This window comes from Mastigoproctus giganteus, chromosome 14, assembly GCF_048544385.1.
Source record: "Mastigoproctus giganteus isolate SK-2022 chromosome 14, ASM4854438v1, whole genome shotgun sequence".
In the NCBI taxonomy this organism is placed as follows: Eukaryota; Metazoa; Arthropoda; class Arachnida; order Uropygi; family Thelyphonidae; genus Mastigoproctus; species Mastigoproctus giganteus.
The window spans coordinates 2,508,084-2,534,409 of record NC_143588.1 but is presented as its reverse complement, the minus strand read 5'-3'; the positions used below and the strand labels follow the sequence as shown (position 1 = coordinate 2,534,409).

Genomic DNA, 26,326 nt, shown 5'->3' with positions numbered 1-26,326 from the left:
CTCACATCTGGTGAGTATGGGCTTGGCACACCCAGGGTCCTGAGCCGGATATCATCATTCTTCTCTTTCTTGGTGATTCCTTTCTACCACTCACTCTCTCTCTCTCTCTCTCTCTCTCTCTCTCTCAGGGTAACTCGGGAACTTTTTTTTTTCCTGGTGCAGCATAAGCCTCAGGCTTCCTTACATCATATGGCTATTAATAATAATAATGTCAGTCGCTGTACTAATCTCAACATTTAATGGATGCCATTGCACAGTGAATGTCAGCAAATATTTCACATATCAAATGATCCCACCCCCCCCCAGGTAATAGAAACACAATGAAACTGCTTGTATGTCTTCAAGATGTGTAATGACATCTGGAAGATGTACAAGCATTGGGGCAGTCTTCTTAAAAGACCACAAAGGTGATGAAAAACAGCATTAAACAACAAAGAGAGAGAGAGAGAGAGACAGGGATTTTACAACTTTGCCAACACTGCTTTCCCCCTCCCAGAGGACAATAAGATAAATCAACAACTAATACAAGTAAGTAAAACTGCGAAAGATCATTTGCAGATATCAATAACACAAACAATAGCACAGTTATTCCATTTGTGTTCTTGTACCAATGAAAATACCACAGGCAAACAAGGCACACTTCTACTCCAAGTTACAGATACACATATCCAAAAAGCAATGAAAGATCATTTGGAAACTTTTCTTACTGAGCATGTAGGAAGCAAAACTGCAAAATCTTGCCCTTAGTGGGCAAGATTTTGCAGTTTTGTATGACTAAAAACAATAACAATTTAACTGAGACAGAACACAACCAAAGAACCACAACAGGATTATGTGAGTCAAATATGAATCTGCTAACATAATCCAGAAAGTCATCTGATAGGTTTCACATATCCTGAATGATTTTAATACACACACAGCATCAGGATCATCTCACAGAGATCACAATACTTTGCATAACAGTGGCTAGTGTGCCCCTGAACCTACCAAACTAAGAGTCCCACAAATGTGACATAAAATCTCAAATCTAATCACATAGATCCAAAGAGCAGCGCAGCCCTCACCAGTGTTGAATCCAGAGAGGTGACCAAGGATGAGTTTCATCCCCAGTGAAATAAAATTTCACCCCTCTGGCAAAAAATAGTAATTTTTACTTTAATATTCGTTCAAAGACCTTGTATGCTGAGAATTTCTTCTTTTTCTGCACTCTTTAGGGGCCATATTATCAGTTTACACAACGTTGTAATTATAAAACATGAATTCGATAAATTTTTCAAATAAAACATCACAAAACATCACATCAACTAAGTGTGGTACTTGTTAGGTGGTATACGGAAAAAATAAATCACTAAAATTCAAAAGACACAAAATTTTCAAAATAATTAAATGGGCAATATTTCTGGCTGCACAAATTGTAACTAAAAGCCACTATTTAAAGTGCTGGCATTTTCATTTTATGGTTTTCAGGTTCCCTTTATTTTCACACAAACCATCTCTTCATAGTGTTTCACACAAATGGTCTACTTGCAACTAATCCTATATTTGTATATCTTTCTAATTACAAGATGACTGGATCGCAGGCTGTGAGTAGGACAGATGCGACAGATTCCACACGTGTAATTAGAAAGTGTCCCGCAGCTTTCAGGGGAAGGACTAAACAAAGTCTGGGCAGAGAGAGGAGTCTACTGCAACAACTATTTCAATCATCGGCAGTTTCGCTTTATGGTTTTCAGATTCCCTCTGTTTTTTTTTTTTCACAGCAAGATTCTACTTGTGGCTAATTCTTCTTTGTATACTGCAAACAAGACAACAACTTGGTCACAGCCTATAAAAAATACATTTTATAATCTTTTTATTATATATGTATCCGTACTGCAAGATTGCATGAAGATAAGCATAGAAGGCCCGAATGACTTATCGGAAAAATTAATAAATGAAGCGATGATACAAATAAGAATAAGATTATTATAATACTTGCATGTTTCATTATAATTAGTATAATTTTTTTGGAAATTTTAATTGGTGATTTTCATATTATTAAACCGTAAGAACTGTCAATAAATGTAGTTTTTGTGAACTGACTATTAGTATTTAGATGCTAAATAATAAATATTTCCATTTGCTTCCTATTTTGTTTTCTCCTATTATAACATTCATAAATATACAGATTTGTTTGTAACATATATATGTTATAAATATTAATTAAATAATAATAAAAATATATACATATACTACACGTACCCCCGAAGATTACATTCTCTCCTACCGGTGCAAACACTCTGGATTCAACACTGGCCCTCACCCCAAAAAGGATCCTGCAGACCATGATTCTTTGGTCTATTGTAATACAAGTGCAACTCAATCACAGATTGCTCCATACTCAATGGCTAAAAAAACACACAGTAATGAAAATTAGCACAGCTGTTTCTTCAAAACTCCAGGCAATGAAAGATGCATATAAAAGACAAACCAACAGAGCTTGTTTGTTTGTTTTGAGACTAGCCCCCGCATACCATGGTGGAGGATACGTTCTGTGATAAAACAAGACCCTAACCTTAAAGTTCTAGTTTTATCAAGGACATTAACTGAAATCATTTTGACCCAGACTGAGTCAACTACTTCCCAGCATAACTGACTGGACTTGGAACAGAAATGATCTTAGCTATACTACAGATACTCCATACTGAAGTGGAGATTCATCAAGCAATAAAGACCCTAACATATACCAAATGAATACAATCCAAACTTGTATTTTTTTATTTATTTATTTTATGTAAACCCCAAACACGAGAGGTATTAGAACCTATAGTACTTAGTACCGTGCTTGGGTTGGAGGTTGAGAAGACGAAAGAAGATATTTGTTGACATTGGACTTGAACTTCTGTAGACTGTAATTTTCAGGAAATACGTATGAAGGAAGGTTATTCCAGAAAATTGCAGTTGAATGAATAAACGAGGAAGATGAAAAGTTGGTTTTGTGAGTTTGAAGTTGGACAGAAAATGGATGCTGGCTGGTGGCGGCACGTGTTCAGACTGTTTTGAAAGAGAGAGTGGGAATTATAGAAACCAATTCAGAAAAACAGTGCCCATGGAAGTATCTGTAGAAGAGGCATGCAGCAGAAAAGTACATCTATGAGACAGCGAGTGGAGACACTCTGTTAGAGATGAATCATTAATTAACCTAACGAACCTCTTCTGAATGGAATCAAGGAGCCTGAGAGAAGTTTTGGGGGCACCACCCCAAGCGTGGGAACAATATTCCATGGCAGGGCGGATTTGCAATTTATACAGAGTGAGCAGCTGTTTGGAAGAAAAGTAATGCTGAGAGCGAAAGGGAAAACCAAGTTTTCTACATGCAGAAAAAGCAATATTTGTAATGTGCTTGTGCCAAGAGAGATTAGAAGTCAGGGTAATCTCCAAAAGAGATATATCATTTTGCCTAGAAATCGGAGTGTCACTAAAGATAAGCATAAGAGCAGAAGAATCCTTTTTGTGAGATATAAGACAAGACTGAGTTTTAGAAGGGTTGAAATCAACTAAGTTGTCTTTGCCCCACTGGAGAATTACCTGAAGATCGGCATTTAAGGAATTGGTAGCAGATTTTCGAGAGGTTGAAGCTAATTGAGCAGGACAAGGATTCTCAAAATGGAAAGTGGAATGCAATGTGCTATCATTGGCAAAACTATGGACAGGATTTCCAGTCAATGGAAGAAGGTCATTAATATACAAGAGGAAAAGAGTGGGGGAAAGAACTCAACCTTGGGGGACACCGGCATTAATGGAGAAGTTAGAAGACAGAGAGCCATCTACCATCACCCTCAGTGAGCGATCAGAGAGAAAACTGGATAACCAATTACTAAAAACAGTTGGCAAACCAAAAGATGGAAGCTTGTTTAGAAGACCTTTATGCCAAACACGATCGAAAGCCTTTGAGATGTCAAGAGCAACTACTTGTGTTTCACTGAACCTTTCCATTGAATTAGTCCATAAATGGGTAACATAAGACAGAATATCACCAGTGGATCGACACTGACGGAATCCATACTGGCGATTGTTGATCAGACGGAGAGTTTCTAGGTGGTTTAAGAGTTGGCAGTTAATTGATTTCTCCAATACTTCAGAAAGAGTAGAAGTAATTGCAATGGGATGATAATTGGATGGGAGGGATTTGTCACCCTTTTTAGGAACTGGCTAGCTATGAGCAAATTTCCAAGCAGAAGGAAAAACACCTTTGGAATAAGAAAGTGAAAAAAGGCGGCAAAGAATAGGAGTAAGTTCAGGAACACAGGTTTTGAGAACAAGTGGAGAAATACCATCAGGACCTGGAGCTTTCTTAGCATCGAGATTCATCAAAATCCTTCTGATATCCTTTTGACGGAAGACAACAACGTTTGCTCAGGTCGTGTTAGTGAAATTATTCTTGCAGGAATGGAATCCTTCATCCCGCACTCCACTTTAAAATCTCGTCCTTTATCTAAACCTTGGTTTTCCAATAAATGCGCTAAGGCTGTTCAAGAGAAGAATGTTGCATATCGTAATTGGCTTGTTTCTAATTCTCAAGGTTAATTTTCTGCCTACACCACAGCTCGCAACAATTGTAAAGCAGTTATTAATCAGTCCAAATTAGAGTTTGAACAGGCACAGGCTAAGAGTAAAAAACTTGCTTCTTGCCCTAATATTAACCGAGCATTCTGATCTCTTGCCAAAGCTATTGGCCACAACTTTTGCCCATCTCTGCTCCAACCTCTGTCCAAACCAGATGGTTCTGTTGTCACTTCAGCCAAGGATAAAGCTGACCTGCTAGCATCCCATTTTTCTTCCAACTCATGTATTAATGATCTTGGTAAAACACCTCCCACCATTACCAACACACTCCATTCAATGCCTCCTGTGGTCTTCCGTCAAAAGGATGTCAGAAGGATTTTGACGAATCTTGATGCTAAGAAAGCTCCAGGTCCCGATGGTATTTCTCCACTTGTTCTCAAAACCTGTGCTCCTGAACTTACTCTTCTTTTTGCCGCCTTTTTTCACTTTCTTATTCCAAAGGTGTTTTTCCTTCTGCTTGGAAATTTGCTCATATCTAGCCAGTTCCTAAAAAGGGCGACAAATCCCTCCCATCCAATTATCGTCCCATTGCAATTACTTCTATTCTTTCTAAAGTAATGGAGAAATCAATTAACTGCCAACTCTTAAACTACCTAGAAACTCTCCGTCTGATCAACAATACCCAGTATGGATTCCGTCAGTGTCAATCCACTGGTGATATTCTGGCTTATGTTACCCATTTATGGACTAATTAAATGGAAAGGTTCGGTGAAACACAAGTAGTTGCTCTTGACATCTCAAAGGCTTTCGATCGTGTTTGGCATAAAGGTCTTCTAAAAAGCTTCCATCTTATGGTTTGCCAGCTGTTTTTAGTAATTGGTTATCCAGTTTTCTCTCTGATCGCTCACTGAAGGTGATGGTAGATGGTTCTCTTTCTTCCAACTTCTCCACTAATGCCGGTGTCCCCCAAGGTTCAATTCTTTCCCCCACTCTTTTCCTCTTGTATATTAATGACCTTCCATTGACTGGAAATCCTATCCATAGTTTTGCCGATGATAGCACATTGCATTCCACTTTCCATTTTGAGAAACCTTGTCCTGTTCAATCAGCTTCAACTTCTCGAATATCTGCTACCAGTTCTTTAAATGCCGATCTTCAGGTAATTCTCCAGTGGGGCAAAGACAACTTGGTTGATTTCAACCCTTCTAAAACTCAGTCTTGTCTTATATCTCGTAAAAAGGATTCTTCTGCTCCTATGCTTATCTTTGGTGACACTCCGATTTCTAGGCAAAATGATATATCTCTTTTGGGGATTACCCTGACTTCTAATCTCTCTCTCTCTTGGCACAAGCACATTACAAATATTGCTTCCTCTGCATCTAAAAAACTTGGTTTTCCCTTTCGCTCTCTGCGTTACTTTTCTTTCTCCAAACAGCTGCTCACTCGGTATAAATCGCAAATCTGCCCTGCCATGGAATATTGTTTCCACATCTGGGGTGGTGCCCCCAAAACCTCGCTGAGGCTTCTTGATTCTATTCAGAAGAGGGCAGTTAGGTTAATTAATGATTCATCTCTAACAGAGTCTCTTCACTCGCTGTCTCAAAAATGTACTGTTTCTGCTGCATGCCTTTTCTACAGATACTTCCATGGGCACTGTTTTTCTGAATTGGCTTCTATAATTCCCGTTCTCTTTGAAAACAGTCCGAACACATGCTGCCACCAGCCAACATCCATTTACCGTCCAACTTCACACTCACAGAACAAACTTTTAATCTTCCTTGTTTATTCATTCAACTGCTGTTTTCTGGAACAACCTTCCTTCATACATATTTCCTGAAAATTACAGTCTACAGAAGTTCAAGTCCAATGTCAACAAATACCTTCTTTCGTCTTCTCAACTTCCAACCCAAGCACGGTACTAAGTACTATAGGTTCTAATACCTCTCGTGTTTGGGGTTTACATAAAAAAGAAAACATAACATGAGGTTTGGAATAGCCATGAGATAAAGGTTCCATTGGAGAAGAGACAATCATCAAGTTGTGATCTGAAGTGCCTAAAGGACCTCTCACTTCAACCGTGTACTTAGGATTGTTTGTGAGAAAAAGATCATCACGCGTATTGGCTGTATGATTAGGATTGTCCGGTATTCTTGTAGGTAAATGAACAATCTGTGCAAAGTGATTAGAAATTGCAAAAGCCTCAGCATCTCGACCAGCTGGGTTGGTGTGACAAGAAAACGGAAGCCAGCTGGAATTGTGAACATTAAAATCACCAAGGAAAATTACTTCATTGTTAGGAAAGTTGGACTGGAGAAAATCAAGTTAGAAAGATTGTTGTTTGGTTTTTAGGAGCATTAGCAACTAATGCCATATTGCTCCGGGAATATGCGGTGGTCATTCCCTGACCTTTGCCCATCCTCCGTATTTGATGGTGACGAGCTCGAACCCCGGTCTAATCAAGAAGCGTGTGCTACGCACTGTTGCTGCTCCTTCCCACCTGGCTACGGAGGCAGCCTAGTTTCAAAGAGAGGAAGTCAAAGAGCTCCAAGTGATTAGTGGAGTTGGGAGAATGGTAGAGACAACAGATGAATTTGACACAATGAGGTAGAGAGATTTTAAGTCAGAGAAGATCAAACAGAGGAGATTCCAAATTGCTAAGTCTCTGACAGGGAATATCAGAACAGACATATGCACAAGTACCACCTTTGAGGTGAAAGGAATCATATAGCAAATAATTTGGGCATCTGAGACAAGCAGTAGCTGAATCAACCGATCACTGAGATTCTGTCAGAAAAAGTACATGGGGTTTGGCAGACTGCAAGTGGAAATGGACATCGTTGAGATTAGAATTGAGACCACGTATATTTGTGAAATGAATTAGGAAGTGCTTGGGGATGTATCCCTGATACATCTTAAAACAACAGATCTATAACTGAGATGAAAAAAAGAACAGCAATAAAAAGAATTACCTGCCAACGAATTGTAGATTTTTTTTTCTGTCTGCATGCACATGGCCTACGGAACAAATTAGAAATCCTTGAAAAAATTTTGCTGTCCCAGTCAGTTAACATCATTTGCATTCTGGAAATGACTTGAACCAAACGAAGAATCAATCATTTGGGCAACTGCAACTGGTTTCAATTTGTTCTTCACATCGAAGAAATACAAATGGTGGTGGTGGAGCAGCAATAGTAGTAGTGGCATGTGATGCAAGAAAGCAAGTGTATGAGCTTATGCAGCATCAGCCAAAAAGAAAAAAAAAAATCACACCATTCCCTCCAAATGCCTGTCCAGTTCCTCCTTAAATTTATTCACCTATCAACTTCCACAACGACAGATGGAAGTTTGTTCCAGCAATTAACCACCCGCTGGCTAAAGGCAAATTTCCACACATCTAATCTACATCTGTCTTTTCTTAATTTGAATTTATGCCCCCTTAGGTTCGTAATCTGGACAAGTGGAAGGATCCCATCAGAATTCAACGTGCTGAACCCATTCAAGGCCTTATACACCTCAATCAGATCACCGCGCAGGTGCCTAGTCTCCAGCCACTGCAATTGGCAGAACTTAAGCCTCTCTTGATAAGAGGATCCCTTCATTCCCCTCACCAATCTTGTTGCCCTTCTCTGTACACTCTCAAGTAAATCTACAATATTTAGGATACTCAAAATTCAACTGCTTCCATACAGCTTATACAGTGGATAGGCTTACTCTCAGCACCTCTTCTACCGACTTTAGTCTCTCTCTCCCCCCCCCCCCTTTATTTGTTTAATCTCGTTTAAAGCGGAAAAACCCTGTTTCACACACTTAGAAAGTGAAAAATGGCAATAAAATTCTAATTGCCTTTTCCAAAAGCAGACAACTGTTTAAAGAAACAGTCATCACTGCATAAAGTAATGCCATGCTTAGGCATGGCAATCACTACAACATCCCACCAGGACTTTGTAAAGACTAGTAACAGAAGTGGCTGGGTGGCTCTTAAAATTCACTCGAGATTGCAGCCATAAATGGTGTTCACATTGGAATAGGAGATGGCACATTAGATCAGTTTCTCAACCTTTTCGTTGTTGTGGAACACTTTTAAAGACACTAAAATTTCAGTCCTCGTATAGCACGATAGTTGTGTTCCTAGAAACCCTCGTGCAATGCAAAATCGTGCAATATAAACAACAGGCCCTATGGGAAAAATAGGGTTAGGTGCCGACCAGCCAAGATTGAACACACATTTGTAACCAAAACATTACCAAACAAAATAAATAATCATAATAAAATATGTAAGTATTTTATTACGACTATTACGTAATAAAATATTGCTAATGCTTTTGCTTCTATCGTAAGCAAACTTGTTTTTTGTTTGATTTTCTATCCAAACAGATGACAGCCGTTCCATCTCTTCCAATTCTTTGTGTCTTGATCAAATGGATTTTAATTACACTCTGAGTTGTTCTTGCTATGAAACTTTTTATTTTCTCTGCATTCTTTGTAATTCTCGGCGTTGCATCATTTAGGCCTGTACACGTGCAATATCACATGGTCTTTCATTTCGCTCAAAGCACTTCACAATTTCATATTTTTTCTCTATCCACAGAGGCGGACTGGCCATAAGCCTTACCGGAGAAACCCCGGTGGGCCAGAGGCCGGTGTGATTTTGGCCATAAACCATAGTATGAGGCCACTATAAATTTTCCTGGGTAAGAATTTTTGACCCAGTCCACCTCTGTTTATCGATATTACTTTTTTTCCTATCTGAATCTGCAGTGTGCACCAGGACGCTTCCTTTTCACACCTTTTAAGTATTTTACTCATATTTAGGGAATAAAGCACAATTACAAAACAAGAAGGCACACTTGATACACATAAACAAAGCTGCCCGCGTGTAGCAACTGAATAAACAACACCATAAAGGCAGAGATACACTATTAACACCTCACATTTTACTAAAGCACATTTCTAGGGGTTACTACCATAAAACAACAAAAACAATTTCCAGTTGCGTTTCTGCTAGTGGAATCTGTTATAAACTGGTAGTAAATTCAATCTAATTGCATTTGCAATTATACCGATAGCTGGAATTGTGTTGGTTTTTATGTTATTATGGTGAAATGTGTTTCCCCTTCACTGATATAAAACACATAAATACGTTTTCAGAATCTTCTCTTCATTCTTATCGTGTTGCGTTCGGTTGGGGTGATTCCGCGTTCGACTGCCATTTCTTGTAAACACAAAAGCAAATCGTGCATCAGCGAATTTGTTCGTGTTATGCGAGGACTGACCGTAACCTTAAATTATAAGTGAAAACTTCATACCTTTGAGTAGGACTGTTAATCTCTGAACACTCAATTGCGAATGATTATAATATGAATTTACCCCCCCCCCCCCGTGTATTGTCATAAATGAATCAAGTTAAAATAACTATTAATTAATATAAGCATGTATTCAACTCTCATATCACGTCAAGGGAATCGGAAAGAATCACGGAAAGACTGCGGCCACCAACCTCCGAAAACCAACCAACACCACAATTAATTTGTCATCATTTTTAGAATTTCGCAACAATTGTTTTTCAATTCTCATGATGGCATGTGGTGTTGGTTGGTTTTTGGAGGTTGGTGGCCGCCGTCTTTCCGTGATTCTTTCCGATTCCCTTGACGTGATATGAGAGTTGAATACATGCTTATATTAATTAATAGTTATTTTAACTTGATTCATTTATGACAATACACGGGGGGGGGGGTAAATTCATATTATAATCATTCGCAATTGAGTGTTGAGAGATTAACAGTACTGCTCGTGAGGTTTTCACCTATAATTTAATGATTTGAATTAGTAATACATATATATATATATATATATATATATATATATATATATATATATATATATATATATATATAACATAATTATATATAATACATATATATATTATAATATATATATAATACATATCTTTGCTAACGCTGCGCCTGTGCTACCATCCATAGTTCATTTTTCGTCTATATAAACTGGTTAAGTTTACTTTTTTTAGTAGTGTGGCTTTGCACTGGTGTGCTCATATCTGTTCTATTTTTACTTTTTGCTGCATCAGGACCACCGCTATTCAAGTCCTCTGCATTGGCAGTTCGATCTGGGGATTGGGTGGTGGACTGATCTTTCAATCGACTTGCTTTTGTGGCGATTTATCTAGCAATCAAAATGCAGCGATTCCCTGACCATTATTGGCCTTATGGTCCTCTGTTGAGATGGGGCGCAATGGTCATTTTTGGTTTATTTTTGTTTTATTTTACTGTAGTGGTCTAGATCTGTTGGTGATATTTCACATAAATTTGGACCTGGTGCCTGCCAGAGGGGGCGCCATTAAATTTCTATTGTAATTGGCTTTCAAAATTTAATGAATTATTATTTATTATTCTTATAATTAGATGTTCTAAATTATCTTAGAGATTTTCTGATGCAATATTTTTACTCTTGTTACCCCTCTCTTCCCTCCCTTTTTGGCTTGATTCTTAAGTTTAATCTGGACTATTTTCGCTCTTGTTTTGCCATACTGCCAGCAATATTTTATATTTTATTTTTAACTTATTCTAATTTATTTGTATGGTTATAATACATATCTATATATATATTCACAAACTGGCAGTTATTTCTGTTGGGTATATTTAATAATACACTTATTATTTGCCTTAAATGCTTTTAATATATATCTCTTTTTTGAACATACATGAATTGCATGAAATTTAAAAGAAAGGAAATTATTTAAAAGAACATATGTGAAATTTAAAAAAAAAACATAAAAAAAATTAACACAATTAAATAAAAACAAAAAATATACAATTATAACATTTTAATCAGTGAGATAGTTGGGTTTGATGGGAGGCACAGTTTTTTAATATGAGGATTTTTATGGATAGGCTTACTCTCAGAACCTCTTCTACTGACTTTAGTCTCTCTCTCTCTCTCTGTCTGTCTGTCTGTCTGTTTAATCTCGTTTAAAGCAGAAAAACCCTGTTTCACACATGTAGAAAGTGAAAAACGGCAATAAAATTCTAATTGCCTTTTCGGAAATTCATTTTGAATTTTGATTCAAAATTTGCTAATATTAGTGTTATTAAAGTGAATTTCCAGCGACTGGTCACTACGAATCTCAGCCAATTCTTCTTCCTCTTGCAGATTAAGTTCTAACATTGGAAGGTTTCTGGTTGTGAATGGGTCTTACCCACAAATATTTTTGGTATCAAGGGATGGGAAGTAATGCTCAATTTTTGTTTTTAACAGCTGTAATGTTTCGCTTATTACATTAATTATTTTAGTGTAATTCGTTTTGGCAGTCAAGGGAAACATTTCTAAATTTTTTCATTTACATATTTTTTCCATACACTCAACTTTTCTTTAAAAGCAAGCAACTTGTCAATAGAAGTGAGTAAATTTCCCTCTGAGCCTTCCATACTGAATTGAATTTATTTAGCTGCACAAATAAATCTGCTAGAAAAGCTAATTTACAGCACCAAATTTCATCACTTAAATAATCACAAAATTTTGATTGTTCCAGCGAAAAAATTATGAGCATTTCCTCACACAACTCGTACACAAGCACATTTCCTTTCGATAGCCACCGAACCTCAGTATGCATGTTTAAAGAAAAATGATCAGACTCCAGTTCCTCGCATAATTTTCCAAAAATACATATTTTTTGTGGGCTAGTTTTAATATAATTGACTGCTTTAACTGCTTTATCAAGTACAAGTTTTAAATCAGGTACAACTGTCTTCGCTACTAGAACTTCTCTGTGTATGAAACAGTGTGTTGAATAATATTTGAATTGTGTCATTTTACTAAGTTTACAAATCCTTTTAGTGCTCCTGTCATCGCGGGAGCATTGTCGGTACAAATGCCAACACTCTTGTAAATAATTATTCATTACTTCGAAAATAAGTTCCCTCTTCCGATTTTCTTTCACTAAATATTTATCCATTGCTAATAATTTCTAAAATAATTAAAGTTACTTCTAGAAACTAATACAGTTAATTGAAAATACCTGTTCTATAGGAATTAAATGAATATGAAGATTTAGAGATAAAAATAAAAAGTACTTTTAAAATACAAAGGAAATTTCTTACTATGCTGCTTACAAGTTGTACTCAATTCGTAGTCCTATACTTTATGCACATACAGTATATGCAACTGCAAAATGCACTGCGGGTGCCTCGGAGAGACCCTCAAGTGATAAGAATGGCACCGAATAAAGGTGAACAATTCTAGTACTAGGAATCGTTGTTGTTGTTATTTGGTTTTTAGGAGCATTAGCAACTAAGGCCATATTGCTCCAGGATATGCGGTGGTCATTCCCTGACCTTTCTGCATCCTCCGTATTTGGTGGTGACAGGCTTGAACCCTGGTCTAATCAAGAAGCATGTGCTACGCACTGCTGCTCCTTTCCACCTGGCTACGGAGGCACCAGTACTAGGAATCAAAAGATGAATAAAAGTGAACAGATCTAGTACTAGGAATTAAACGTTACATTACATTGACTGCCAGAAGGAACTTGGATTGGCAAGGAGTAAATAAACAAATTTTTTATTTGAATTAATTTTTATTATAAATATTAGATTTATTAATTTTTTTTATTTGCATTTTCTGCGACACACCAATGTGCTGCAGCAAACAGGTTGAGAAACACTGCATTAGACATTCCAATCAAACCTCTGAATTTCAATCCACAATGAAATGAAGAAAGTAATATCCTCAAAAATTCCTTGATATTCAGAGAAGTACCACATATAAGTACCTTGATATCCAAAAGCGTACCATCAAAGAGATCCTGTAAAATGCACTTGAACAGTGTGAAACAGTACTAGAAGTGGGTATCATGATAAAATGATTAAATCTAGTGGCATCTTATGCAGTGTCAAGAAAAGTAAGTATTATACCCCATTCAAGAACATGGTGGATCCCCATGACTCAGCTATTGCTTTAAGCAAAAACAACTTCTACAAGTGGAAAGGTTCTCAATTAGCATTAGTAATGGCATATGATGCAAGAAAGCAAGTTCATACAGCATCAGCAAAAAAAAAAACACCACACATTACCCATTCACCTATTCATTCGCTCCAAAAGTTTGTCCAGTTCTTCCTTGAATTTATTTAAGCTATCAGCTTCTACAGCAACAGATGGAAGTTTGTTCTAGCAATCAACTTGCTGGCTAAAGGAAAATTAGTAGCTAAACAAATTATATAACACAAAATCACTTAGCTACAGAGAGCTAAGTGATAAAAAGGTGGAAGAGAAACTGATGAAGCTAAAAGTAAACAAGGCACCTGTATCTGATGGGATCCATATAATTATATTAAGAGCAGTACTTTAAAGAGGTAAGCAAGCCTTTGGCCATAATTATGAGAACATCCTATCCTTGGATTCAGGAGAGGATTCTATAGATTGGAGATATGCTCTCCTATTCATAAGAGGAAAATTAAAGGGTGAAGTGAACAATTACAATCCTATTAGTGTGACTTCTGCTCCAGAGAAAATAATGAAGTCACTAGTTAAAGAAATAATCTAGAGAGGAATGCAGCCACAGAATGGATTTGTTAAGTGGCATTCATATCTGACCAATATGGACACACAATATTGTCACTGGATACAGCAACAAAGGAACTATATTCAAAAAAATAATTATGACATCATATACAGGTAGTTCCTGACTTCACAAGTTAATTCGTTCCTAGCGCAAGCTCGTAAAGTGGGAATTTTTTACCCATAGACAATGTTAAAAACAGTGGTTGCATTCTCAACAACGATCTATTTATCCAAAGAAATAGCCTTTAAAATCAAACAAATTATAATAATAAAGAAATTATTTGTCATACAAATGTTAAAGAATGTTTATTCTTTGCATCAGGCATACATGTAAAATTTTTCAATGATTTTCACTGATTGCAATATACAGGGTGTCTCAAAAATATTGGTACAAACGTTTAGGGGAGGTAGGTAACATCTAAAGGAATGCGAATCGCATAGGAACCCATAACCGGAAACGTCACAGGAAAGTAGTAGCAGAGGCACAAGAAGCAGAAATGACACAAGACAGTAATTAGTGGCAAACATTTATTTGACATAATATTAACAATGGAGTATGAGATGGATGCATTTCATGATGTTACAACAGATGCTCGAAGGTTCCACCATGAGACGCGATGCATGCCTAACACCGATGCAGCATGGATTGACGGACACGGTCGAACACACCTGGAGTTTCTTTGACAGTAGCAGCAACGCAGACAAGTCTCGCCATGAGATCCATTTCCGTCTCCACAGGCGATTCATACACGATAGATTTGAGGGCCCTCCACAGAAAGAAAATAAGGCTCAATAAATCAGGTGAGCGTGGGAGCCAGACAATGGGTCCACCACAGCCAATCCATCGATGCCCAAAATGCCTGTTCAAATGGTCACGAACACACCTTCCATAATGGGCAGGCGCCCCGTCATGTTGAAACCAAATGTTGCGTCTCACATTTGCCGGAACATCGTCACGTAACCCTGGTAGAACTTGTTCAAGAAAGATCCAATATTTAGCGGAGTTCATGCGGGATGGTAACAGGTATGGGCCGACTAAGCAGCCACCGACCATACCTGCCCACACAATTATTGCGAAGCGATGTTGTGCCGCATGGGGGCACACACCGTGTGGGCCCTCTGCTAATCCATACACTAGGTGCATGTCTGCCAGCTCACAGTTCGTATATCAATGCATGTTCTTCGTGCGGCGACTACTGCTTGAATGAGTAAACCAGAAATTTTCCCTCTCCCGAACTGATGAACAGTGCCGTGTACAGACTTATGGTGACGTTTCTGGTTATGGGTTCCTATGCGATTCACATTCCTTTAGATGTTACCGACCTCCCCTAAACGTTTGTACCAATATTTTTGAGACACCCTGTAGATATTCTTCATCATCATCATCGACTAAAATGCACACTCGTTGATGGTTCTTCACTCATTGTTGGCTGAACACTCGTGGGTTTGTTAGAAGCATGAGGAGTAGTTTTCTTCTTCAGAAATGTTTTTCCAAGACAGTCTTCTCTTTTCTTTAGAAATTTCACAATAGCATGCATAAGCATTTTTTAAAATCTGTAGCAACTTTTCTAATGCGCTCAAAATTTGAATCTTATGACTCGAAAATCTCAATTGCTTTTTCTATGTGTTGAAAAGCTTCATCAAGCCCCTTGAGAGTAAAGGAATGATCAGGAATTTCATCTGTTAAATCTTCTTTTCCCTCAGCTTCTTCACATTTTGCCGTTTCAAGGGGAGGAGGAGGAGAGACTTAGTTTTAGAGACTTCAAGCTGCAATTGGTTAGCAATATTAATGACTGCTTCTATTTCATTTTGTACACCCTCTTCATTCTTGAAATCCTTCAAAATTATCAATAAAATGATGACAGAGTTTATTCCAGACACCATGTTCTTCTCTCTAATTTTGTCCCAGACTCATTTTGTTATTTTGATTGCATCTAAAATATGGATTTTTTTTCAAATTCTTTAAGAGTTGGACTTCTCTCCTTATCTCTACCTGAACAAATAAACGCATGCACAGTAGTAATGTATTGTATAGCTACGCACATAGTTTGAAATGCTGTATTTATGAATGTTTGGCATTTATTTATTGCAATTAATGTTCATATTTTCGATTCTGTTGATACTTGAAAAAAAGAACTCGTAAACTCAGGAATTCATAAAGCAAAAACCTGTAAAGTGGGAACTACCTGTACTTAGATTTCACAAAAGCTTTTATTACTGTAATTTTGTCATTAGGAGCAAGTTACTGCTATGAGAGATGGTTGAATGCAAGAAGACAGAGTGGTTAGTTATCAGTGGGCACTTCTCTTCTTGGTCTAATGTTATTAGTGGCATACCCCAGAGTTCCCTAGGGTTCAGTGCTAGAACCCATTGTTGTTTTCACTATTTATCAATGATATTGATGAAGGCATACCAGGCTTAATATCTGCTTGCAGATGATCAATATAAGTTACTGCAATAAGATCTAGAAAAATTAGGCAGATGGGCCAAGAAGTGGCAATTTAAGTTAATATTAACAAATGCAATATTGGTAGAAACAATCCCAAAATAACATACCAACCATGAGGTACCACATTCAGGGTCGTGGAGAACAAAAAATACCCAGAAGTAGTTAGACATGAAGTCTAACTGCAATTAGACATGAAGTTCTCTGAACAGCGAAGTCAGGCTCCTATGACAGCTCATGGGGCTTTTTTTTAATGATACACAGGAATTTTCCAGCAGAGATATGAAGGTTGTTATACCATTATGTAAAGCAATGGTTAGACCGCATCTGGAGTACTGCATATCAGTCTGGAAGCCTCGTTTTAGAAAGGATGTGGGTATGTTAGAATGGGATGCAGAGAAGTGTAATGAGATTGGTTTTTTTTGATTTTGATTTGGTAGTTGTTGGCGCATCGGCTTCTGTGGCCATATTGCACCTCCCAAGGTTTTTACAGTACTTTGATCCAAGCCCGAGGCGGGAATCGAACCCGCGACCTTTGGGTTGCCGGGCAGGTACTTTACCCACTCGGCTAGCCCGGTCGGCCAATGAGATTGGTAAGGGAGAACAAAGGGGTAACAAGAAAGGAGTACTCTTACCAAGAAGGACATCAGTTCTGCAAATTGCAGCATCTGTAAACCAGGTACCTGAAACAAATTGTGAGTGAGGTGTTTAAGGCTTTGAATGGAGTGTGTAAGCAAAATGCTGATGGTATCCTTCCTCTTACTCATGCAAACATGAGGTGACATAAATTTAAATTCAGGAAGATGATTGCAGGCTGTAGATGTGGAAATTTGCCTTCAGCCAACAGGCAGTTGATTGCTGGAACGACCTTCCTTCTGCCTAGTATGCTGGAAGCAGGTAGTTTGGATAATTTTTAGGAAGAACTAGACAAATTCTTAGAGGAGATAGATAGGTGATATAAGAAGTTTTTTTTCTGGCTGATGCCATATAAAAACTTGCTTTCTTGCATCATTTGCCACTACTAATACTATCACTAATCTTCAACAGAAAAATCAACATTGATGAAAAAAACCCCCATTAGTTGAGCTGTAAGGAAAAAGGATACATACAAAACAGGTAAGCAGACAGGTTTTACACTCTGAATCCCAACTAGTTGGATTTTGCAGGTAAGTTTTCAAATGATACGAAGAGCTATCCCGAGTTATCACTCTTCCCCCAACAAATTATGATTAACTGAAAGACCTCTGCAAATTGAAAAGAAACTGATTAATGCAGTAAATTTTTTAAGACATCAAAAGATTCAACAACTTACAGAATGAAGAGAAAATACCCCATTTCACTGTTTTATTCTGAACACATCACTTAAAATCTACTTCAGTAATAGGAACCTCCTTCTCCAATAAATATATTTATACCAGTTCAAGTAATGATGGTGGCATGGATCTCACATGAACAAGGTATTCTTCCAAGATCCACACTGGAAACAGTGATGCTTCCAAGTCCTTCATGGTAAACATCCACCACATGAATGAGTATATGATTTTAACTTTAAGATCAGCATCTCATTCCATCCAATAGATTTTGTGGTGCTCTAAACACTTCAAGTTTTGTTATTTGCTGATTTTACTTTATTTAATTTAATTTAATTTAATTATTTTCAGGTTACTTATGATACATATCAAGCAAAATAAAGATTATTTATTTAAATTGGGAGCGTTGGCTGTTCTAAATGAGGTTAAAACATCTTACACCTTGGTCAACACAAAATAAAAATATTATTCCGGATTACTTATGTTACATTGCAGTTCAGATTAATTAATGATACACAAGGTGACAAACCAACTGCCACACTGTGTTTTATTCTAAATACATTAAAATAATAAGGAATTAGAGTTTTACTTTAACGGGAAAATAAAATATTTTATGATAAAATTTAAATCACTATTTAGGCTATAAAAAAAAAAAAAAAAACCAGCTTTCAGATAATTTTGATGATACTGAAAAGAAAGATTATCTCATTTTTAGGAAATACTCTTTTGTTTTCCTTCTGATGTGAAAACTGCAAGGAATAACTGAATCACACAAGTTCACTAAATAGAAGAGAAATACTTCTTTACGTATAATAATTAAATTTATAGATCTAAATGATAACAGAGAATTTAGACATTATGATCGCTTATTCAGGATCTTCTATTGGGACAAATAATGAGATAATGGAAAAAAAAAAAAAAAAACCAATAAGCTCACTTGTTTGTTATTTGGTTTTCAGGAGCATTAACAACTAAGGCCATATTGCTTCGGGGATACACGGTGGTCATGACCTCTCCGCATCCTCCGTATTTGGTGGCCACGGGCTCGAACGCCGGTCTAATCAAGAAGCGTGTGTTACGCACTGCTGCTCCTGTCCACCTGGCTAAGGAGGCACCAAGCTCACTTGTATAGCCTTGACAATGGGTTGACTTTTTGTTGGGACAAACATTCTGGAGGGTTTGGTCTGATGCAGAAGAATTGTAGAATGATGAAGGGTACAAGGGAATTGCTGTTGTCAGTGAGGAAATTGGTGCTGGTCTTCCTGGGATAGGACTGGAAAGCAGTCATACTAGTGGTAGCAGTGGCTGGCTAGATATATATATATATATATATATATATATATATATATATACACATATGGGATGGGAATGAAGGTCAGGGAATAAGGAAAGCTAGGAAGGGTTATCCTCCCCTTGTTCCTAGTTGTTCTCAGTTTACTTACCACAGTCAAATGGTTATGACTAAATTCTCTATTGTTACTGTTCAGAACTGTAATTACATTTAATAAAGATAGTTTGATTACAAGTAGTGAATTACATTATTATTACATTCTTATTACATTCTTTTTCCTTTTTTTCACTGAAGACAAGTTTACACTTCTCAAAGAGAAAACCAAAATTAAACTTACCAATATTTACACGGCCACCATTTAGACCCTTCATAGCAATGGTGAAGCCATCTCCTTCATTGCCTAATCTATGAGCAATTGGCACTTTACAGTCTTCAAATATGACAGCTCTAGTTGGCTGTGAATTCCATCCAACCTATGCAAAACATCATTTCTGCCATAATACAAATCATATTTTCTTACATATGATTAGTAAAAATTAAAACATTTCATTTTTATTTCCATATTTAGAAACTTTTCTAAGAAAATATTCGGTGAAGGTAAAGAAAGCCAACACGAGAACAACGAGAAATGTCAGATAACTTACGCGGAAAATTATTTTCCCAATACCGCACTCTAACGCTGCTCACTTGGTAAACAGATGGTAGGTGTTATCGGTCTGGAGCAAAGTCAAGAGCGATATATTGATTTACAGGTAGAAGTGGCAAATGATGTGCACGAACACAACCCACAATAACATCGGTTTAGTATCACTTTAGTAGCACACAGAAGCACTAATGGTAACTTAGGTTACCTCCTGACTGTATCCCATGGGATACAAGTGGAGGTAACTCAGGTTACCTCCACTTGAATCCCATGGGAGCTTGAACCCCTCCTGAAATGGAGGGGGGTAACATAACCTTTTTTCTTTAGAATCATGGGTGGACTAGTGCATAAATTGTTTATTAACAAAATATTAATTTTTTATCACTATACTTTTATTTTTAAGGTCAGGTTATGAAATAAAAGGAAAAATAAAGAAACCTTTTCCTTATTTTGTAACTAAACCTAAATCAATAGTATAGTAAAAACACTCATGAACTCCAAAAATCTGCTTTTAATAATGAAAAAAAAAAAAAAAAAAACATAACGAAGAACATAAAAATGAACAGAACGAAACTTTTATTAATTTAGTTGTCATCAAAAAATCAACCAACATTTTATTTTCCTTACAAATTTCTTCCATCTTTAAAAGATTCATCGCTACTATTACCTGTTTACCATTCATCACAAAACTATTATGCACCGTTCTTTACTCATAAATACACATTATAATACCAACCAATGACTACACAGTAGCTTGTTGTATATCGCGCCCACCACCAATCATTTCATCGTTTGCCATGTCTACCTGTCAATCAGTATATCCTTCTCAATTTCAGCTCCAGACCTATAATACCTACCGTCTGTTTACTGAGCGAGCAGCGCTAGAGTCCAGTGTTGGGAAACTAATTTTCCGCTTAAGTTATCCGACGTTTCTCGTCGTTCTCGTGTTGACTTTCTTTACCTTAGCCAAATATTCAACTAGAATTTTGAATAACTTTAATTTTGTATACAATAAGAAAACTGTATGATCTTTAACAAAGCAGTAGTGTCAATGACTCACTCATGCAAGATGTGCTGTAATTAACTTAATTTTCAATGATATCTTATATTACAAAAGTATTTTAGAATTTGTAACCCTTCCTTTGAAGAGTTACAAATTCTAAATCAGTTTTTTTTTTTTTTTTTTAAAACAGTAATATACTAATCTTGGGTAATTACTAGTAAAAGTTTGTATTTTTAAAACTTGAACAGTTTTTATTTTTATATGTAAAAAAGACTAATATTAGCAGTGTCTCCAGGAGTTGATTCTGGGACCACTATTCTTTATGATTTTTTTAAAATGACATCAACGAAGGGATAGAGGAAGTAAGTTCAAAATTTGCTAATGATGTAAAGATTGGAAAAGTGGTTAACGATCATCAAGTAACATTACTTCAGGATATCTTCAGTGGGCTTCAAGAATGGTTCAGAAAAGCAGCAGCTATGTTTTAATACAGAAAAATGCAATATCTCACACTTGGAGAAGTGCAACAAAAATAATTTATACATTTGGTGGGGCTGAATTAAAAACAGTAGCAGAAGAAAGGTTTCTAGAGGAGGAAGAGGAGGGATAATGATAAAGATGGACAAGACAAGACATTTTTTGCACAGTTTTTGAAGAAGTCAAATGCCAAAAGTCAAATGCCAAAACTCACTTGCAAAGGTCCGCAAGGCATACCTATATGAAGATAGATATGAATATATGGATACAGAGCTTGAAACATAATAATATGTCAAGCTCTATTAATCAGACACCTTAGAGAGGAGCTAGGCTGGATTAAAGGTTTTCTTTCAGACAGTTAACATTAGCAGTTGTAGAGGCATATGATACAAGAAAGCAAGCTTATACACTGAAAGGACAGAATTCATGGGATACCTGGTTCCTGGGCAATGCGACACTGTCACCCCTCCCGCTAGTGGATGAACCCACTGCTTGGCAGGTATATAGGTACATTGCATCACTATCCACAACTGACATTCGATGTCAGTGTGGATAAATGTTGTGAGTTAACTGACTTTGAAAGAGGCATGATAATGGGTGCCTGACGAATTGGTCACTCTATCGTGGAGGTGGTACAGAAATTGCACTATCCCCATACGACAGTATCAAGAGTGTATCGGGAATATGCTATTTTCAGAATAACATCTCATCGTGGACAGCGCAGTGGGTGGAGAAAGGTGGTGGATGAATGTGTCAACGGTCTCGCACTGTTTCAGCCAACCGGAGAGTGACAGTGGCACAAATCACCACCGACTTCAGCGATGGAGATGCCAGAAATATCTCCACCAAGACCATCAGGCAATCATTAGCTGCAATAGGTTATGGGAGCTGCTAACCCACCAGAGTCACATTACTAACACCAAGACACAAAACTCTATGCCTCAACTGGGCGAAAGAACATCAGCACTGAACCTGGGGTGATTGGAGATGGATCTCCTGGTCCGGTGAGTCCCGTTTACACAGGTCATCCCAATTTGCACTCTTGTAATGCCAAACAATATGAAGTTGGGAATAGCCATGAGATAGAAGCTCCATTAGAGAAGACATAATCACCAAGTTGTGATCTGAGGTGCCTAAAGGACCACTCACTTCGATGTGTACTTAGAAGGGTTGTTTGTAGGAAAAAGATCAAGCGTGTTGGCTGTATGATTAGGATTGTCTGGTATTCTTGTAGGTAAATGAACAATCTGTGCAAAAGCCTCAGCATCTTGACCAGCTGGGTCGGTGTGACTAGAAAATGGAAGCTAGCTGGAATTGTGAACATTAAAATCACCAAGGAAAATTACCTCACTGTTAGGAAAGTTGGACTGCAGAAAGTCAAATTGCAAAGAGAGGAAGTCAAAGAGCTCCAAGTGATTCATGGAGTTGGGAGAACGGTAGAGACAACAGATGAATTTGACACAATGAGGTAGAGAGATTTTAAGCCAGAGAAGATCGAAAATAGGAGATTCCAAATTACCAAGTCTCTGACAGGGAATATCGGAACGGACATATGCACACCTTTGAAGAGAAGGAATCATACAGCGAATAATTTGGGCAACTGAGATGAACAGTAGTTGAATCAACCGATAACTGAGATTCTGTCAGAAAAAGTACAAGGGATTTGGCAGACTGCAGGTGGAAATGGACATTGTTGAGATTAGAATTGAGACCACGTATATTTGTGAAATGAACTAGAAAGTGCTTGGGAGGTTTAGATCTTTTTGCAGATAAGCTTACTCTATTAGTTTGACAATTCATGGTATATTCAATAGTAAGAAAAAGTGTGTGGGGGGAACATGCTATATGAAGTAATGAAATTTTTGGATATGGCGTACGCATGGTAAGAATATACCCAGATCCTTGACATAACATGGCCTCAACAATGCCCCCCCCCATCCGCATACACACTACTCGGACTCCCTCCATTCACTATCTGGCAGAGTAGAGGTAGCAAGATTATACACTAGCTGATCTGGAAGCCTCCTAAAGAGTTACCAATAGGTTCGGTCCGGTGTACTAACTAGTGGCCGGCCTGCAAACACCGTTTAAGAGCTGTACCCTTGAAATGTAAGGAAGATTGGATCTTGCCATGATGTTCAATCATAACCTCAAAAGTCATCAGTCATACTGCATGATGGAAAAGGTGGGGAAGGGTTGACCGGAACTTAGCTTTGGAGACTAAACATGGGTTCCACCACTTCAAGCCTCCAATATCAATTATGTGCAATGTCAATTATTCTAGCACTTCAACCACTGATCCATGTACTGCTGGTTACAACCTACTGGTAAGTTGAAACCTACCAGTAAGTTGTTGAAACCTACTAGTAGGTTTCAACAATCTTCCATGTTTAAAAAAAAAAAAAAAATAAATAAATAAAATAACCTGCTCTTGTAACTCATTTGTCTGTGCAGGAGCTCTTGGTAACCCCTTTTCTCAGAAAATAACTTTTCAATGCTCAAAATTTTCTTACCTGCCAAATCACCCAACTACTCACCTAATTTTTTCTTTGTAGTGAGGATAAATACAAGAAAACATTTTTGAAGACCTATAAATGATCATTTCTGATGCAACTGGAGTTATTTCTAATCTCACCCAAACCACTTCACTTTACACTATATTCAAAAATTCTTCTATGTCAATTCCATATATATGCAGAATGTGGAGGTGGACATTTTGAAGATTTTTTTATAGTCAAATAAAGCATCATAAGGTGTTCCTTATTGCATGTATGTTATTTTTATTCTAAAGCTCAGACTGATGTATTAATTCATAATACTGCTAAAAATACAACGTAGGCAAAAATAAATAAATAAATAAAAAAAAGTAACCAATATTTCTAATTACCTTTTATTGGACCACTTTGTACAACAGAAGTTTGTCATATAAGTAAGAGCTAGTAAACAATGTTTTCAGTAGTAAGCACGCTTATTCATTGCAATAACAGATTAAACAACTGGTGTGTGTTTGTGTGTGTTGGGGGAGGAAGGAATACTGGAAAAAAAAAAAAAAAAAAAAAAATCACCTTACCTTCCTTTCTTTCTTTCCAAAACTTAATCCAGGTATTCCCTTTTCTACAATAATGCAGCTAATGCCTTTAGGGCCCGCAATTCCTGTACGAGCCATGACAAGATATATGTCACTCTCACCAGCACCACTGATAAAGGCTTTACTTCCATTCAGGATATAGTATTCATCACTTCTCTTGGCCGATGTCATCAGAGATGCAGAATCACTTCCACTACCTAAAAATTTGAGTTTTAAAATTCTTAACAATGGTAGTTTCACTTTGAATCTCAAGTTTATGTTTTCATTACAAAAATTTAACAATATTTCATATTCCTAATATTTGCAAGTGTAAAATTGTCCATAATGCAAATAAAGACAGATGATAAATAACAGAAAATCTGAACATCACTGAACTAATTCTGTGGGTAGCTTACACATCCCAATCAGTTACTATTTTTATCTGGATGCTCTCAAACTAGTAAACCATCACAGATGGCCACTCAAGTTTGTTCACATTATACAAATGTACCTTACAAGACCCTGTTACAAGTCAATGTGAATAAACAACTTGTATTCACCCCAGGAATAAGCCGATATTCAAATACATCCAAGTATTTTTACCTCTCTCTTTTTTGGACAGTAATTCCACCATCCAAAAAGAAAGTGAGGATCAACAATGGCTTCACTGGTAACATGTAGAAGATATTCCTCAATTCCTGCAAAAAATTGGGATATTTCCCCCCAAAAAAGTACAGGTTCATGAAATATTATTCAAATAAATTCACTCTCATCTGAAAACAAGAAAAGGAAGGAAATTGATTCTGCAAAATCTGATATGCTTCTCACAGCTTATCCCTACTCCCATGTTTGTAGTTGATTTGTGTTTAATGTCTTAAGACCTTAAAACATTTGAAACCTTCCTTTTTCATAACTCAATGTATTGACAATCAAGGCAAATCCAGTTCTTTCCAAGTTTACTTCTTTGGTCATTGATCAGTCAAATGTTAGATGAAATGATTACCTCTGGAAAGAATGATTACCTCTGAATCCATCACTGAACTTCATTAAAATTCTTTTCTTTCAAAGAGTTTAAAAATCTAGGCAACTTTTCTCCACTTCCTTTTCCATTTAAATGGACACAGTAGGCAAAAAGAACAGCAGTGTTCCTGTGTCCAGTGTCCAGGTGAGCTCAGATGGTGATTTTATCTTGTGCAAATCTCTATAGAGTTTAGATAGTGTTACTCTGAGATACTCTGCTGAGTTCAGATGGTGTGAGTTACTTTAAAGAGTTTAGACAGATTGAAACCCTGTGCAGATGTTCTGGTGTGTTCTTGAAACTTAGGTGATTGTCAAATCACCTAAGTTTCAAGAACATTTCAAAGGATTTCATGCTTAGTTGCAGAAAAATCAGTGATCAATTTTGGTATATTTTTCACTCTATTAATCAACATGACACCACCACTGGTGGTATAAAAATAACACTGCCCAGCACTATCACCTACTGGATCCGGAGACCCACCACAAGAACTGTAATAAAAATGAAAATGCAAAACTGATTCGCAATATCAAAAGCAACCTGGAAACTTTTCCAGGAGCAGCTTTCCAGGAAAGCCCAACACGACAGAAGGCAGCAATCTGGATGGGGGGGGGGAAGGACTGTGACCTGACCGAGGAGCCTGATGAAAGACAAAAATTAGTAACTAGAATTAACCGAGGCAGCCGCGATAGCCATTAAAAGGAAAACGCCCACAAGTGGGGCAAAGCCCTGGTGGACCCCTGAATTACAGCACTTAAAAAAACTGGTGCAGACAAAGAGAAAGGAATACTAGAGAACCCGGATCTAGTGGCCGCTGGTGGAAGTTGTTGTTGATATTGGGTTTAATGACACAAGGGCTACTAAGGCCATATTGTGTCTGTTCGTTGTTTATTCACAAGAAGCATATTGTTAGAGATATTAAATTATATGCTTCTGTACAAGCCAATATGTTTTAG

At 37.2% G+C, this 26,326-nt stretch overlaps 1 protein-coding gene across 3 annotated transcripts in view; it reads right to left on the bottom strand.

The window, feature by feature from the left end:
* Positions 1–26,326, bottom strand: part of LOC150074950 (isobutyryl-CoA dehydrogenase, mitochondrial-like) — a 163,071-nt gene that overhangs the window by 49,991 nt on the left and 86,754 nt on the right. For all 3 annotated transcript variants that reach the window (XM_090389128.1, XM_090389127.1, XM_090389129.1), the window contains exons 5-6: positions 24,356–24,570; positions 19,500–19,635 (exon numbers count right to left, since the gene is read on the bottom strand). In XM_090389128.1, the coding sequence (XP_090245254.1) occupies positions 19,500–19,635; positions 24,356–24,570 (351 nt within the window). The remainder of the gene's footprint in view (positions 1–19,499; positions 19,636–24,355; positions 24,571–26,326) is intronic.